General features: G+C 38.1%; 1 protein-coding gene across 2 annotated transcripts in view; it reads right to left on the minus strand.

The window, feature by feature from the left end:
• TGFBR1 (transforming growth factor beta receptor 1) overlaps nt 1-16,863 on the minus strand; it is a 49,225-nt gene that overhangs the window by 4,696 nt on the left and 27,666 nt on the right. The window contains exons 3-8 of one of the 2 annotated variants that reach the window (XM_015117216.3): nt 16,048-16,290; nt 10,774-11,004; nt 6,186-6,353; nt 3,995-4,151; nt 2,375-2,499; nt 1,192-1,322 (exon numbers count right to left, since the gene is read on the minus strand). In XM_015117216.3, the coding sequence (XP_014972702.1) occupies nt 1,192-1,322; nt 2,375-2,499; nt 3,995-4,151; nt 6,186-6,353; nt 10,774-11,004; nt 16,048-16,290 (1,055 nt within the window). The remainder of the gene's footprint in view (nt 1-1,191; nt 1,323-2,374; nt 2,500-3,994; nt 4,152-6,185; nt 6,354-10,773; nt 11,005-16,047; nt 16,291-16,863) is intronic. The other variant, XM_001112621.5, reaches the window with a different exon arrangement.

Below are 16,863 nucleotides of genomic sequence, written 5' to 3' on the forward strand. Positions count from 1 at the left end.
AGACAAAGAGTAACTCACTTAGCAAACCTGAAGAGGTCGAATCCTAAACCAGAGCTGGGCAAAGCAAAGAAGAAATCTGACCTCACACTGAAATTTTAAGTTTGTACTTTGAAGTATCCAGATCAAATTTTTCTTTTTTTTTTTTTTTTGACACAGGGTCTCACTCTGCGGCCCAAAGTGGAATGCAATGGCATGCCCTCAGCTCACTACAGCCTCGACCTCCCAGGCTCCAACAATCCTCCCACCTCAGCCTCCGGAGTAGATCAAATTTCTAAAAGACAAAATCTAGCAGCACTCTCATTTGTTAAAGTATGTCACATGCAAATTCCTTAAGCATGCTGAAATACATTTTATTTGGGCCTGTAGATGTGATTTTGTTGGAGGTAGCAAGCTCTCTTGGTTATCAGAGGTTCTGATGAGTCCTATAATAGTTTAAGATGTAAAACCAACTACTGAACTGAACAGCTTTTTATAGCCTTTTTAAGCTACAAACCTTCAAACCCGGAGGAATATGCCCTGCTTCACCAATACTATAATAGTAACAGCTAGCAACTAAGGAGAGGTTAAATAAAATTCATCTTACGAATCTTTAAATTTACAATTACAAAAACATTTCTAAAACTTTTTGTTAGAGCTGAGGTTGAGAAGCTCAGACACTGCTGGAAAAAAAGCATTTTCCCTAAATTCCTGGTTAATGGTCATCTGGGCAATCAGATGAATAAAATGGAAAATCACTTGAAACAACTTTGTAATCACCTTATCTGAGTTCCTCACCTTACAAAGGGATATTAAGGTTCAGAGAACTAAAGTGATTTGTTCCAAGTCAGACCCTTGAAATGGTAGTCAGGCTGGTCTAGAATACAGGTCTCCTCATTCCTGTCCAGCAACTGTCTATTATTCTGGGTTGCCCTGGCTGAAGGGAGGCATTCACTTAAAAAGTATGTGCTTTAGTTCGCCTGACAGACCTAAACTATGTTCTGATACACTAAAGGCCACTGCAAATGTTCCACGGCCCTTTCAATGTGCTTACAACTGAATATGAAAACCAAATTATTCTGTTTTTACACATTGGTTTGACTGCTATGAAAAAGAAACTTCTTAAAGAAAAGTTTTCCTTAAAGAAAAGCAGCAAACTTTTGCTTACTAAGCAGAAGTTTAGAAAATTGCCTAATATCAAAAAGAAATACTCACTTCGCAGCTCTGCCATCTGTTTGGGATATTTGGCCTTAACTTCTGTTCACAAACAACTTTTCTCATTTCTTCCACTGATGGGTCAGAAGGTACAAGATCATAATAAGGCAGCTGGTAATCTTCATGAATTCCTGTATCAGTTTAAAAAAAAATAATTTTGATAAATGTATTCAGCGAATGCCAAGGCATTAAAAAGGTCACCTGAGAGGCCTATTACAGTGTCTTATTACTAAAGTAGGTAGGTGGAACAGAGATTACAGCTTTCTCTATCTCATCCAAATCTGTATCAACAAGTCACTTCCCTGAGTTGATATTCTGCCCACACCTTGAAACTATTGCCAAGAGATCAATAAAGCCTATTTGAAATGACAGTAAACTGTGAGCTGTGACCACCAGACTGACATTTTCCCCTAGAACCCTATTGTGCAGCAAATGAGATTCTATTCTGTAAGTGCACAGGCTCTCACTTGTACAGGGATATATAGATCCTATCAGTGAGACACAAATCCTATGAGGCAAGTTTAAGGTGCAAGTCCCTTTCTCTACTTGCATCTGTCAATAATATATCCTATTTACTACAATACAGAGAAATACTCTGTCCCTCACTGCTTCAAACACCTAAGGCACTAAGGTCTCAGCCAAGCCTAGGTCCCCAAGCCTAAGAGACTGTTTCCTGAGTAAACATTATAAGTACTCCATCTAAAACGCTAGAAGTTAAGACAAACTAACTCTAGAAAACAACACAATGGTAACATAATTGTATTCTGTGTACGTAATCTATAACTATCAAGTTGGAGAAAATATGCCAAAGAGAAAATATGCCAAAGAAAAAAAATAAATTTGACACCTAGGTACATGCTAGAAACAGCTTCCTAGGTGAGCCTCTCAAGCAGCTGTCCATTCTAAAGAACTATATTCCAGTATAACAAGGGTTTGGGTTCTGATGAGTCTCAAGATTCAAATGGAAACAGGAAGAGAATACACTAGGCTAGAGCTGTGCATGTGCACACCATGGCACTGTCCCCTCCCAAAGGTTTCATCGCCTTTGTTTTCTCTGGCACTCGGTGATGTCCTGTTTCAGATAATGGATTGTGCATAATTTCATTCAATAAAAAAAGAAGACAATTCTCGAACAACTTCTTCTGCTCATGACAAACTGTTGGGGGAGAGGGGAGCAATTTACCACCAATGGAACATCGTCGAGCAATTTCCCAGAATACTAAGCCCATTGCATAGATGTCAGCACGTTTGAAGGATTCAAAATGTTTCATATTTATGGAATCATCAAGAACTTCAGGGGCCATGTACCTAAAAAAAATTTGCAAAAATAACTTTGAAAATCATCCCCTTACTGCCACATTTTGATGAACATCCTTTCAGACATTTCTCTGTACACAGACATATGCACAAAATATTACATAACAAATATTAGACTCAAGAAAAATATTAAATATCCACACTGGTTTGCACATTAATGATGTCAACTAAATCCCACAAAACGCTAAAATAGCAGTTTCACGCTATCTGCCTCATGATCTTGGTTTCCAGTGAAAGACATATGCAACTATTGTGACTGTTAAAGGTGTCCCAATGTACACCACCTATACATGTACTAGGTAGAAACCATGCATTTTAATCTAGAAGTCTTCTCACTGAGGATGAAAGGAAGGGCAGGAATATACTCTAAGGGAAAAAATAATAGGCACAGAAGAATGCCAGTCCTCATACTGAAGCTTCAAAAACCTATGAAAATTATGGGTCAAGACCCACAGAGACCTGCAGCAACCACTGTCAAGGACTCCTTAGCTGGCTGAGAGTGCAGAGTCCCCAGGGAATCCAGAAATCTCAAAATTATACATAAAATTTGAATAGACTAATGCTGCTGGCTCTCCAGCTCTCTCCAAGGCCAAGGAAGTAGTTTGAAGAAATGCTGTGACAGCAAGTGATAAGGGCTTTGGGTCAGAAATGCCCAGGTTCAAATCTCAGCTCTTTGGCTTATCATCCACATGAAGCTGACCATATTATTTAACCTCCTCAAGGTGGTTTCCTCGTCTGTGAATTAAGGGTAACAACACCTACCTAATTAAGTTCTTTTGAAGACCCATGGACTCAACAAATATCTACTGAGGATCTACCATGTATTAGGCACTGTGATGGATGCTGGGAATACAAGGCTGCTCTCAAGCAGCTTGCACCTAATAGAATATACAGGCAAATAAATAAACAGTTACTACATAATGCGTAAGTGCCTCAACGGTCCCAGTTTAGTGTGCTATGACAGCCCCTGGCAGGGACTCCTAAGAATCTTGAGAACTAGAAAAAACTTCCTACAGGAAAGGTGGGTACGAGGCTGAGAAACAGTAAGGTAAAATACGCTCCAGGAGACAGCATGTGCAAAAGTTCTAAGAAAGCAAGAAAGGCATATTTTCAGGAACTGAAATATGAAAATAGCAGGGCTAGCTATAGCACAGTATTTGAGAAGGGATTAAATGAGGTAATACAAGTAAAAGACCTATCAGACGATTGGCACATAGTAGGTGCTCTATAAATGTTAGTTACTACTGTAATTATAATTAACATGCCTACTGATATTTTCTGGAAGGGCAACCTTTCATCAGCAGGCATCTTTTTAAGTCAGGTAACTTTGGCTTCAGAGCAGGCAAGACCATGAGATCTTCTTGCCTGTTGGCAATCTAATAAAGTACAAGTTTAAGCTGAGTTTCAGCAATGGTATGTATATATGAAAGAGAAGGGAAAAAAGGTGATTTCAGAAGATATTAAAAATAGTTGTTCAAAAGTATACCTTTTTGTTCCCACTCTGTGGTTTGGAGCAATATCAATGGTATCTGTGGCTGAATCGTGTCTTACTGCCAGTCCTAAGTCTGCAATACAGCAAGTTCCATTCTTCTTTACCAAGATATTCTTTGATTTCAAATCTCTGTGAGCAATGGCTGGCTTTCCTAAAGAATCAAAAATTAAACATGACTGCTTAAAACGTAATACCAATCACAACTCACACCTTTAGGTTCAAAAATCTCTTCTCCTGACCCAAATTATCAAAGCATTTCAGCCCACATGACCTACAATACCTATGGCATTATTAAACTCAAGTGAATCACTACATCAAAAATCGCTGAAATTGTATTCCTTTAAGGAAAATGTGGACAATAACATGCTTTAAAAGATGAACAACTCAAAGACTGGGGCAAAAAAAGTTATCGGTTTATCTGTTGGTGCCTCAAGAATTCTTTTTAAGAAACTTAGCCATAGACTGATATTCCAGCAGCCCAGGAACCAAGCATGTAGATCATCACTTCCCTATCAACTGGAATGTACTCAGTATTAAGTGTATTACCTTTGAGACTAACCACTAGAAAATGCGCTATTAAAAAATAATAATTATAATGTGGAAAACTTGGAACCTTCATATACACTGCTGGCAGGAATGTAAAATGGTTCAGGCACTTTAAGAAAACAGTACGATAGTTCTTCAAACCATTAAATAGAGTTATCATATGATACAGTAGTTCAACTCCTAGGTATATACCCAAGATAACTGAAAACATGAAACTACATAAAAGTACACAAATGTTCGTTGCAGCATTAGCTACAATGGCCAAAAGAAGAAACAAACCAAATGTCCATCAACGAATGGATACATGACAAGTGGTATATCCATACACTGGAGTATTACTCAGCCATCAAAATGACTGAAGTGCTCATATATGCTACAACATAAATGAACCTTGAAAACATGCTAAGTGAAAGAAGCCAGTCACAAAAGACCACATATTGTATGATTCATTTATATAAAATGTGCAGAATAAGCAAATCTATAGACAAAAAGGAGCAGATGTTGCCTAGGGCTAAGGAGTTTGGGGGGAAAGGGGAGTGACTGCTAGTGGCTACGGGGTTTCTCTTTGGAGTGAAGATATTCTAAAATTGACTGTAGTGTTTGTTGGTTATACAACTCTGAGCATTCTAAAAACCACTGAATTTTATACTTTAAGTGGGTGAATTGTATGATGTGAATTATAACTCAATAAAACTGCTACAATCAATAATAATAATAATTACAAAGATGGAGCTGGCTAATATGTGAACTAGCACTTATGCTGTATGTAAAGTGGGGAGTGGGGAAGCCACTGGGTTGCAAGTGGACAACTGCTAGAGTAGAGAGTTATGCTGGCATCTGAAATCCTACATGGCACAAAAACTATAGCATACAAATGTCATAACTAAAACTTAGTATTTAATTTTTCAACTGTAAAACTATCTCATGCAGTCTCCTTATCTCAAGGTCAAATATAATCATTAGATGGCCAGATAATAGTTACATAGCATGCTGATGTTTACAAAGCACTTTCACATTTCATTTTATACTACATATAAAAATATATTCACTTGGACTTGAATTCTGAAACTGAGACCCTCAAAAATCGTAAGATTGAATGCTACTTTTAAGAACTCAAAAAAAAAATCACAGTTTTGTTAAAATGACAAGAGAATCTCTAAACAAATTTCCAGATTCCTAGCTCTACCTGAAATTTCGAACTGAAAGATAAAATGTTCTCATCTAAAAAATTTGTTTTAAATATCTCCAGTTAGGCCACCTACTGTTTCCTTTTTTTTTTTTTTTTTTCTTTTTCTGAGACAGAGTCTCACCCAGGTTGGAGCGCAGTGGCATGATGTCTGCTCACTGCAGCTTCGACCTCCCAGGCTCAGGTTATCTTCCTACCTCAGTCCCCTGAGGAGCTGGGACTACAGGTGCATGCCACCATGCCCAACTCATTTTTTGTATGTTGGTAGAGATGGGGTTTTGTCATGTTGCCCAGACTGGCTATGAACTGAGATCAGGCGATCTGCCCACCTCAGCCTCCCAAAGTGCTGGGATTATAGGCATGAGCCACCAGGCCCGGCCTCCACTTTCTATTTGCATAGACATTATTCATGGAAATTTAAAGCTTAAATAATAGAACTGCTTATAGGATTACCTTGAGTACCAACAATCTCCATGTGAAGATGGGCAAGACCGCTCGCTGTGGACAGAGCAAGTTTTATCATTCCTTCCACAGTAACTGTGTATCTGTTTAAGTAATCAAAAAGGGATCCATGCTCATGATAATCTGACACCAACCAGAGCTGAGTCCAAGTGCCATTGTCTGTAAAACAGAATTAACATTTCGGTTGGACTATAGACCATTTATGATTTATATGTTCAAAGGTTATCACTTTTTACTCTCAATCCTGAGTCACACACTGCAATATAATGCCACCTTAAGTCTGTATGTATTTCCTTCACATTTTCTTCTACATTCAGTTTGTTTTATACTTTTATGTACACATTCTTTAGTTCCTCAGAGTAAGCCCCTCTTCTTGAGATAAGGCAAGGATAATTAATCCCTTTTTTTCTATGCCTTTCTAGTGCCTAGAAAAATCTCTGGGTCGGGATGGGTGCTCAGTGGCTGTTCCTGGAAGGAGAGAAGTTAAAAAAAAGGAGGGGAACACAGAGGGAAGGAAGGAGGTGAGAAGTCTCCGGAGCCCAGTGTGGCCACAGTGGGAATGGAAGAGTATGGGACAAAACTGGAAGTGAGTTTCAATGAGAAATGACAAGCTTTAGTGACAGATTGTGTACACAGTTCACAAAGACGCAAGACAAGATGATTACGATTCCAAGGTTGCTAGCTTAGAAAAACAGATAGTGATACCTCTAACACATGGGGAAGCTGAAATAGGAACTGAAATGTCAGGAGAAAAGCTGGAAAAGCTGGGACTAAACTCAAACAACTAGGAATGTGGGTTCCAAAACTTCCTCTGTAAGCCAATACACGAGTTTAAAACACGTTTTCTCATAGGAATAATGGTAAAGATACTAGCTAGGCTCCTAGGCTAGACTGGTCCACGACAGTCTAATTTAACCTAGAAGCAGCTGGAAAAACCACATATTTAATTAAGCCATGAACAAAAAAAAAGCATTACAACATTAGGAGACAGTACAATCTAGTAAAAGATGCACGCTTAAGAGTCATTCTGACCTGGCTGGAATCCACAGCCTGCCTGTTACTGATACTTTCTTAGCCAAGGAGCCTCTGTTTCTCCTTTTATACAAGAATAACGTCTTACTTTGTAAGACTGTTAAGGTTTTAAAAAACAGAATACTAGATTCTTTAGGTAAGAAGTACATAAACTGCGCTCTTTCTCTCCCTGCTGGTTGTAAAACAAAAGAAAAAAATCCATATTGACAGTTTGAAACCGCTTCTATTTTGAAGGTATTTAGTTGAAGAAAACCAACTCTGATTAGAAGAGATTAAGAAAGGAATGGAAACTTTTCAGAAGATTCTGGAGGAGATTTCTGGGTACATTTAAAAGGACTTAGTATTAATTTGTTCTTCATGAACTTTATAAACTGATTCTGTCCAAACTCACACCCTGGCTTTTCCTTGATATAGGCACATCACTAGCTTATTTGCATGCCTCTTAACCGTTACTGAATTTTGAAAAGCTCACCAATACAAGAAACAAAGTGGAAGGCAGGCAGATGGAAGAAAGGGAAATCGCAGGTTACAGACAAGGCAGAAGGAAGGTTATATATAAGGGGCCATACATATAAAGGGCTGCCGGGGTGGAATTAACTAAATCAGAAGATAAAGGAACTGGGGTGGAGGGACTAGGCTCAGAGAAAGTACATTAACCGTTGACAAAGAAGAAAGAAGGGGAGTAGGGAAGAGCCAGTAAGGTTGGCTAGTTCCCATGGTGACCACCAGATGACAGCATCAGCTTGGTTAGAAGTTCAGGGCACAAACTCACCAACATTTTGTGCTGCTGTATTTGTAACTTGGAATGTGACAAAATCCAGACCCCGGTTCCCGGTTGAGGTTTAAGCTTTCAAATGGAGATTTGAGACTTGCCAACATGGTAGAGTTTGAAACCATGAATGTGGCTATGTTCTTAAGGAAGAAATTACCACTTACAGAATCAGTACCTTCATATGAACCAGTGAGAAGAGTAAGAGTTGAGAAAACAAAGACAACTATGAAGAAATAAAAGGAACAAAGAAAGTCTAGGGTCACCAAACATAGTAAATAAAGAAAAGGTTGTTTTAAGAGTTGGAGGAGGAAATAAATGGTGTTAGAGGCAGAAACGAAAATGAGAACTAAGGATTTGGTCAGACTGATTGCTATTTTTGTTTTTTGTTTTGTTTTCTGAGACGGAGTCTCTCTCTGTCGCCCAGGCTGGAGTGCAGTGGTGCGATCTCGGCTCACTGCAACCTCCACCTCCCGGGTTCAAGCGATTCTGTGCCTTAGCCTCCTCAGTAGCTGGTATTACAGGCACCAACCACCACGCCTGGCTAATTTTTTTGTATTTTTAGTAGAGATGGAGTTTCATCATCTTGGCCAGGCTGGTCTTGAACTCCTGACCTCGTGATCCACCTGCCTTGGCTTCCCAAAGTGCTGGGATTACAAGCGTGAGCCACTGTGCCCGGCCTGTTTTTTTTTTTTTTTAACTTAAAGGGTATTGCACTGTCAGGTGCCACTGATAATTGCTACCTACATCCATCATATACATCACTGCCACTGTCTTAATCAAACATTATACACCTCCACATATGATGCAACAGGATGTATATAATATCCTTAGTATGTATTTTGAGAAAACCAATAAAACTGCAATTAGGTTTAGCTTCTAAATCTAACTACCAGTTTTTACAAAAGATAGAAAAACAAGTTAAGAGACACTATGGAAATTCAATTAGCAAAATACAGAATATGATAGGCCTTTCAGGACAAACAATCCAATTTCTTCAACAAATAAACTGCAAGAGGAGAAAAAAGATGAAGGGGGAAACCTAAAGATTTTAAGACACATAAGAGAAATATCAACTAAATGCAATATGTGGACTTAGAATCATAATTTGAATAAATATTTTTTTAATAGGAGACAATTATAGAATTTGAACCTAACTGGGTATTTGATAACATTTTAAAAATTGTCAATGGTAGTGTAGTTGTTTCATAAAAACATTTCCTCATCATTTGAAGATACAAATTACATTTTATAAGCGTTTACGGATGAAAACATGTTGTCTGGGACTAGCTTCGAATTAACACAATTAGGGCAGAGTAGGTGGGATGAGACATCAATTATGATTGGCAGTGACCTGACAACTGTTGAAGCTGGACAATGAGGGATCACTGTAACTACTTTGCTTTTCTACATATTGGAAATGTTCTACAAATAAAAGTTAAAAAAAAAAAAAAAAAAAAAGCAGTATATGCTTGTAAATAAATTTGAAAACCCAGAGAAGCTAAAAGAAATATCATAAAAATCACCCATAATTACCTACTGAGGTTAAACACTGTTAACATTTGAATAAATAAATATTGCTGAAGTAAATGGAAGGTGAGAGAAGGAAAAAGATGACTACAGGTCTGGCCAAGCTAAGAGACAATGACAGCATTTTTTTTTTTTAAACAGGAAAGCTTGGAAATATATTTGATTTAAGGGTAGGGATGATAAGAATGGAGCTGAAACACAAGTCTCTGACAGAGGCAGTAAAAATAGGAATCATGGGGGCTGGGTGTGGTGGCTCACACCTGTCATCCCAGCACTTTGGGAAGGTGAGGTGGGTGGATCACGAGGTCAAGAGATGGAGACCATCCTGGCCAACATGGTGAAACCTCATCTCTACTAAAAATACAAACATTAGCTGGGCATGATGGTGCGCACCTGTAGTCCCAGCTACTCCGGAGGCTGCGGCAGGATAACCACTTGAACCCAGGAGGCGGAGGCTGCAGTGAGCTGAGATTGCGCCACTGCACTCCAGCCTGGCTACAGAGCGAGACTCCATCTCAAAAAACAAAACAAAACAAAACAAAAAGTAGGAATCGTGGGCTAAGAAAGTGGCAGCAGCACAGTCTAAGGTCACTGCTTGCAGTCCTCACTCATTCTGACTCCCCACTGACAGGCTTCCTTCCTTCTTCAGCATCTGACCTGATGCTGCTCCTCAGGCAAAAGCATTACAGGCAAAAAAGCGTCCGCACGGTTACCAATGGCAGGGTGGTTGAAGAAACAATTTCTCTCTTTAATTGAGTTTGCCAAAAGATTCATCTATTTAGCCCTTGGCAACTCAGAACACCGACAAGTTATTTTTACTCTCCCCATAAATAAGTTCGATAGTCTATATTGAAACACTCTACTGGTCAGAAAGAGATTAAAAGGAAATGGCTATCTAAGCCCTATTCTCAAAATTTTGAGCAGGTTTATACATCTTTTCCATATCATGACTACTCTTAATAACTAACTGCCCTAAACTAAACCAACAAAGTATATGGCTTTTTAAAATAGCTCTTTTACATTTTATAAAACAATAAGAGATTTTAGGAATGTTATCAAGAGTCAAGAAAATCTTTAAGAAGTTCCTAGTTCTAAAAGTTACTAATATATTGTATTTGACTTAACGGGTCTAATCTACATGACAGACATCTATTTCTCATCTACTTTGATGATGGTTAGTCACCATATCTGAAAAGACTTCAAGAGATCTTGTTATATATAACATAAGGAAAAGCAAATGTTACAGACCTTTATTGTCTGCTGCTATAAATCCCAGGATGTTTTCATGACGTAACATCACAGTTTGATAAATCTCTGCCTCACGGAACCATGAACGTTCTTCTCTAGAAGAGAATATCTTAACAGCAACTTCTTCTCCCCGCCACTTTCCTCGCCACACTTCTCCAAATCGACCTTTGCCAATGCTTTCTTGTAACACAATAGTTCTCGCAATTGTTCTCTGAACAAGCAATGGTAAACCTAAAGGTAAAAATAAATAGTACTCAACACAATCAACAATATTACATGTTTCAAACATCATGATAGGCACTAACAAGTGACCCAGAAAGCTGACACTTTAAGCTATCCCTTTAGGAACTTATCTCACTGGGGAGATATGTATTTTATTTGCAATAAAATAACTAATTAAAAAAGGAAAGTAAGATAATAAATATAATAAAAGAATCCAGAAACTCCTGCTAGAGGGTCAAGGTAGGCTTTGTAAAAGTCAGTTGAATTTTGACTATCCCTTAAGTATGGTGGTTAGGCAGGAAGAATGTACAGGCAAAGGTAGAGGGAAATGAATGACACATGTTTAGTGAAGCAGCCTGGGCAATCAGAGAGAGGATGTATGTGGCAAAGCAGTGAAAGAGAAAGTAAGCTGTCACCAGATGATGAAGAGTACTGAATACCAAGCTCAAGATAACCAATGAGAGCTTTAGGTAAAAGAACCTCTAAATGATTTCTGAGAAAAAGGGCCATGGCTGGAAGCAAGATAATTTTAAAATCTTATTTTAGAAGGATGAAACTAGTAACTGTTTCACTGACGGGAGGAAAAAAGGATGTGAACACAGAAACACAGAAGTAAATTCTGGCTTTTTAATAAACCAGTAAGAATCACCACAGAAGCTATTTCAATGAAAGCAATTTACTTGCTAACAACTGGCTACATAGGCAACACTAGTATCTTGAAGAACAAGGCTAAGTAACTTACCTTGGTAATGGAGCACTGTTTTTCCACTAATTGAACTTGGCTTTCTCCAAAATATGTATTTTTAAGTATTGTCATACTTATTTCATTTAAAAGGGTTTACTAACTTACCTGCAACATTTAAGTGTCACTATATGTGAGACAGTAACTTAATATCCTATCCCCCATCTGGTAAGTGTCATTTTAAATTACACTGACACTAACAAAGAAAATGCCAGTGTACATCATGTTCCTCACTAGTATCTTATTTATACAATCTATGTATACATAAATTGGTGTCATTTATAATCTATACTCAAAGCTACTTGCTAGATCAAATTAACCCAATGACAGTAAATGAAATTATCTGCTCTCTTTGGTTCCCTGATGTGAAATGCTTATAAATCCAAACGTTAAATCTTTAAAGCGATCAGCTCTTCTTCTTAAGTGTCTCAAATGGGTCCATTCTTCCTCTTGCTCTACCCTCCCCACCTCCTATAAAGTAGTTAGCAGTCTAACTATAAATAACTGTTTGTGTTTACAAGGAGGCTGCCAGTGAGAAACAGATCTGTCCGAAATCCTTATTTAAATCATAGAGCTCTTTCACACTATGAATAATCAATTCTAATTATGTCGTTTAGTGTAGATACTAATTTATTACATTTTATGAAGCCTTGTAGAGGGCCACACCACAGACGTAAAAGTACATTTAAGAGTTAATTTCAGGAGACTAATCTGGAAATTGCAAAGGCAAGTAATAAAAAAGAAAAAGGAATCACAAACACGAATTCTGAAAACACCTGACAGGTTCAGGACTTGTGTAAATGGTATGGTCAAGAAAGGCCAACAGGACGAGGAAAGTTTTTGTCTTCCTCTTTATAACTGGATTCTAGATGTCAATTAAAATTAAAAAGCAAATCTTGATCCACTGTATTATCTATATTGGGTTACTTCACATGAATAGTTGAGCATTTTTAAAAAGTTAACAATTGGCCAGCACAGTGACTCACAACTCTAATCCCAGCACTTTGGGAGGCTAAGGTGGTTGGATCGCTAGAGGTCAGGAGTTTGAGACCAGCCTGGCCAACATGGTGAAACCTGGTCTCCACTAAATATACAAAAATTAGCTGGGTATGGTGGTACACGCCTGTAATCCCAGCTACTCAGGAGGCTGAGGCAGGAGAACTGCTTGAACCCGGGAGGTGAAGACTGCAGAGAGCTGAGATCACCCCCCGCTGCACTTCAGCCTGGGCAAGAGAGTGAGACTCCGTCTCAAAAACAAACAAACAAAAAAAGTAGCAATTTTCTTCTAAAGACAAAACGGAATAGGCCTAATTTAGATCTCTATATTCTCTGCTCTACTCTTCTGTACCTTTAGTACTGTTTGAGAGAAAACTTCAAAAGGGAAACAGGGACTCCACAGCTTCACATGCAGTGAACCGGAAATAAGACCTGAACAACATGCATATATTACAAGAGCTCGTAAGCTGCACAAGCTATAACGACACTGGCCTAGAAGACTCACTATCAAAAGCTGGCACATATGCACATGTGCACATTCACACACTTGGGATACAGCTGCCAGAACCCAACTCTTCATTGTATTCCCTGAAGTACCCAAGTTAAAAGCACTGTCTTTAGAGGTAGAGATAGGGCCTTTCCTTAATTATGGTCACGGTACTGAGTAATGAACACATGAATTCAGAATGTGAAACGCTTATACCTTTTCCTCAATTAACAAAAGAACTAAAACCAAGTATTATAAACACACAGTTTACTTACTCACAGGCACTACTCTCATGCCTAAGGTGGCATTAAGGATTTATAATGAATAGAAGGGAAACAGATGGCATTTTCTGCTATTATTCACCAGAAGATGGCTTCTGCCTAGATAGGTTTGTAGAGAATTCAGTACACAATGAACTATGACAGGTAAAGGAGGCCTTAAACTAAGTTTTGTACAATGTAGTCAACTGATAATGTATGTTAGATTTTTCTTCCAAGTATGTTTTCAATAAGAGCAACACTTGTCATTTGGACATAACTTCACAATTTACCAAGCGCTTTCATGCCAACATTTTGTCTTGCTTGAACTCACAACAACCCAATGATGTGCACAAAGCAGACTCCATCACTTTCATTTTAAAGATGAAATAACTCAAGCATGAGACATTGGTTAACTGCCCAAAGCTACAGAGCTAGCAAGCAATGCAGACAAGTTTTTGCAGGGTAAGTCATAAAAAGAGGGAGAGAAGCTTTCAGAGAACAGAGAGCTATGGTCCCTCATGGATCTAGAAATATATATATATATATATATAATGGAAACAGAATTATTCTGTTCTTTTTCATGTTTATCTCTTAAAAGGTTAATGAAGATATTCTTATTCAGTAATCAACTATCACCCACCCACCAATTCCTTTAATCAATTAGGTGGGCTTATTCCACTGTGGCAAGTGGCATGAGCTGCTCTCTTTCCGGAGTGTAAGTTTAGAAACAAGACAACAGGTCTGAGGCATTAATTCCAAATGATCTGAAGCCATCCTGATTTTCTGTGACTCTGGTCCTTGATTATCACAGTCTTGAGCAGGATTACTTCTAGAATGAACAAAATCTTTTTGAAGATCTGAACTGAGAATAAATGGGAAGTCCCAGGAAAGCTCTAAAATAACCTCCGTCCACCACTCCTGCCCAAAGACTATCACACCTTCAGTACTAAGATGGCTCCATCTAAGTCCGAACTCTCATTGTCTTCCTTACACAACTGTTTCAGGAATCCCTAAGCTTGCCTTCTGATCTGAGCTCCAGTGCAAGCCTGTATGTGTCCTAGTAGTCAAAGAGAGAGTTCTCTTATTGAATACATACGGCCAAATTCTACAGAAGAATAATTCAGGTAATAAAATCAGTTTCTTAAATGAATAGATATGCATACATAACAATATATATTCATTTCCTTAAAATAAATAGACATTTGTCATTATATGAGCTTTCTGCAACATTAGATGTGATTTTATGCTCAATTTCTGCTTTAATATTCCTTTAATATCACTCAGTTATAAAATTAGTGAATTTTTTTTTTGAGATGGAGTCTCACTCTATTGCCCAGGCTGGAGTGCAGTGGCACGATCTCAGCTAATTGCAACCTCCACCTCCCAGGTTCAGGCGAGTCTCCTGCCTCAGCCTCCCGAGTAGCTGGGACTACAGGCGCATGCCACTATGCCCGGCTAATTTTTTTGTATTCTTAGTAGAGATGGGGTTTCACCAAAATTAGTGAAATTTTCACTATATACGCTTTCCAAATTTTCACTTTATTCATGAATTTAGCCCTTATTTAAAGACGACTCATACTTTTCAAAGGATAGTATATCTCATTTAAAAGTCTTAACAAACCACTTGAAGTGTTTTTATCAGCAGTATGGGTTCCATATTTTTGATGAGGAAACAGAAGCCCAAAGAGGAAACATGTTTTAACCAAGGTTATACAGCCAATCAGCAACAAAACTTGCCTTGGAACCTAGATCTATTTATCCTTAGCCAAGTGTCAAATTCTAAAAACACAGGGGATAGGAGTGTTCCTCTCTTAATACTTTTCCAAACCATATACAAAAAAAAGTAGAAGATAACGCCCCTTCAGTTTAAACATGAAGCACTGCTATGCCAAAATCCACCTTGGGATGACTCTGACAATTAGCTCATCTACTTCTGATGCCACAAATATCAACAAATAGAACTGGGAAAAGCAAATCTCATTAGGGGCCAAAACTACATTAAATAAGAAGGTGATTAGACATTTTTCTGAAGTGAGAAAATGACGTAAGAGTTCATTAGTTTAATTTTAAAAAACCAGGCCTATACAAAAGACAATTTCATATAATGTTTAAAAAGCAAATAACCTTCACAATTCTGAATAAATTTTTATCATGCCTGTTTTCAAATATAAACATCAGGCTGCTAAACAATCCTGAATAGAACGGGTTAGTTGCAGATCATTTGAACATCTTTGAACTTCGGTTTCATCCATATGAGAATAATTGTTCTTATCCTTTCTACCTCACAGTGATGAAAAGCAAATTAGATCATACAAGTGAGAACGCTTTGAAATTTATACCACCGGAGCTGACTGACTTGCTTTATCAGTTAAAGTAAGTTCCAATCTATTTTAAACCAGCCACAGTCATATACACATCAAGCTTAAAGATTTTTATTAGTTTCAAACCTGGAATATTATTTATATTATCTCACATTCTAACAAGTTGGCTTATTAGCAAACTAATAAAATAAGTATCACTTAATTTTAAAAAGACGTCTTAGGAAAAAGGAGAAACAATTACATTACCTGAGCCAGAACCTGATGTTGTCATATCATAAATTAAGTCTTTCAACGTAGTACCCTCTGAAATAAAAGGACGATCTAATGAAGGGTCCTCTTCATTTGGCACTCGATGGTGAATGACAGTGCGGTTGTGGCAGATATACACCATCAACATGAGTGAGATGCAGACAAAGCACACTGGTCCAGCAATGACAGCTGCCAGTTCCACGGGACCAAGGCCAGGTGATGACTTTACTGAAAAAGGGCCTTGAGTGAAATAAACATCAACAACAACAAAAACACTGTAGGTGGCAACCCCCATTTTCCTAATCCTACACAATTGCTGCAGCTGGCCACTGCCACCACATAGCCAAAGAGCCTCATTACAGCAGTTTATAGGGCTCAAACCCAGAACAAGTGAATCATTCAGTCTTCTCCTACTAGGCCTCCTTTCATGCACACCAGCTCTGTCAGCACCCACTTACTCCTTCTGTACTCTTCAGCCATCATTACAAGGCCAGCTGCTACCAATATCATAGTACCTTCCCCACTTATCACATCAGGTCAGTAATACCAATAACTTGTAACAATACCCATTAACGTCTCCTTAAAAATCATATATATTTTTAAAAGTGTGTTTGACTTGTCTTCTTGTTCCAAGGCCAGTACATGCTCATAGCAGGAAAAACAAACAAAAATATCAAAACAAACAAACAAACACACACATACATCTTCATCACTCCCAAACAACTCACATTTTAGTATTTATATCTCCACCAATTTTTTTTTTTTTTTTTTTGAGACAGAGTTTCACTCTTGTTGCCCAGGTTGGAGTATAGT

Source organism: Macaca mulatta, chromosome 15, assembly GCF_049350105.2.
Source record: "Macaca mulatta isolate MMU2019108-1 chromosome 15, T2T-MMU8v2.0, whole genome shotgun sequence".
NCBI lineage: Eukaryota > Metazoa > Chordata > Mammalia > Primates > Cercopithecidae > Macaca > Macaca mulatta.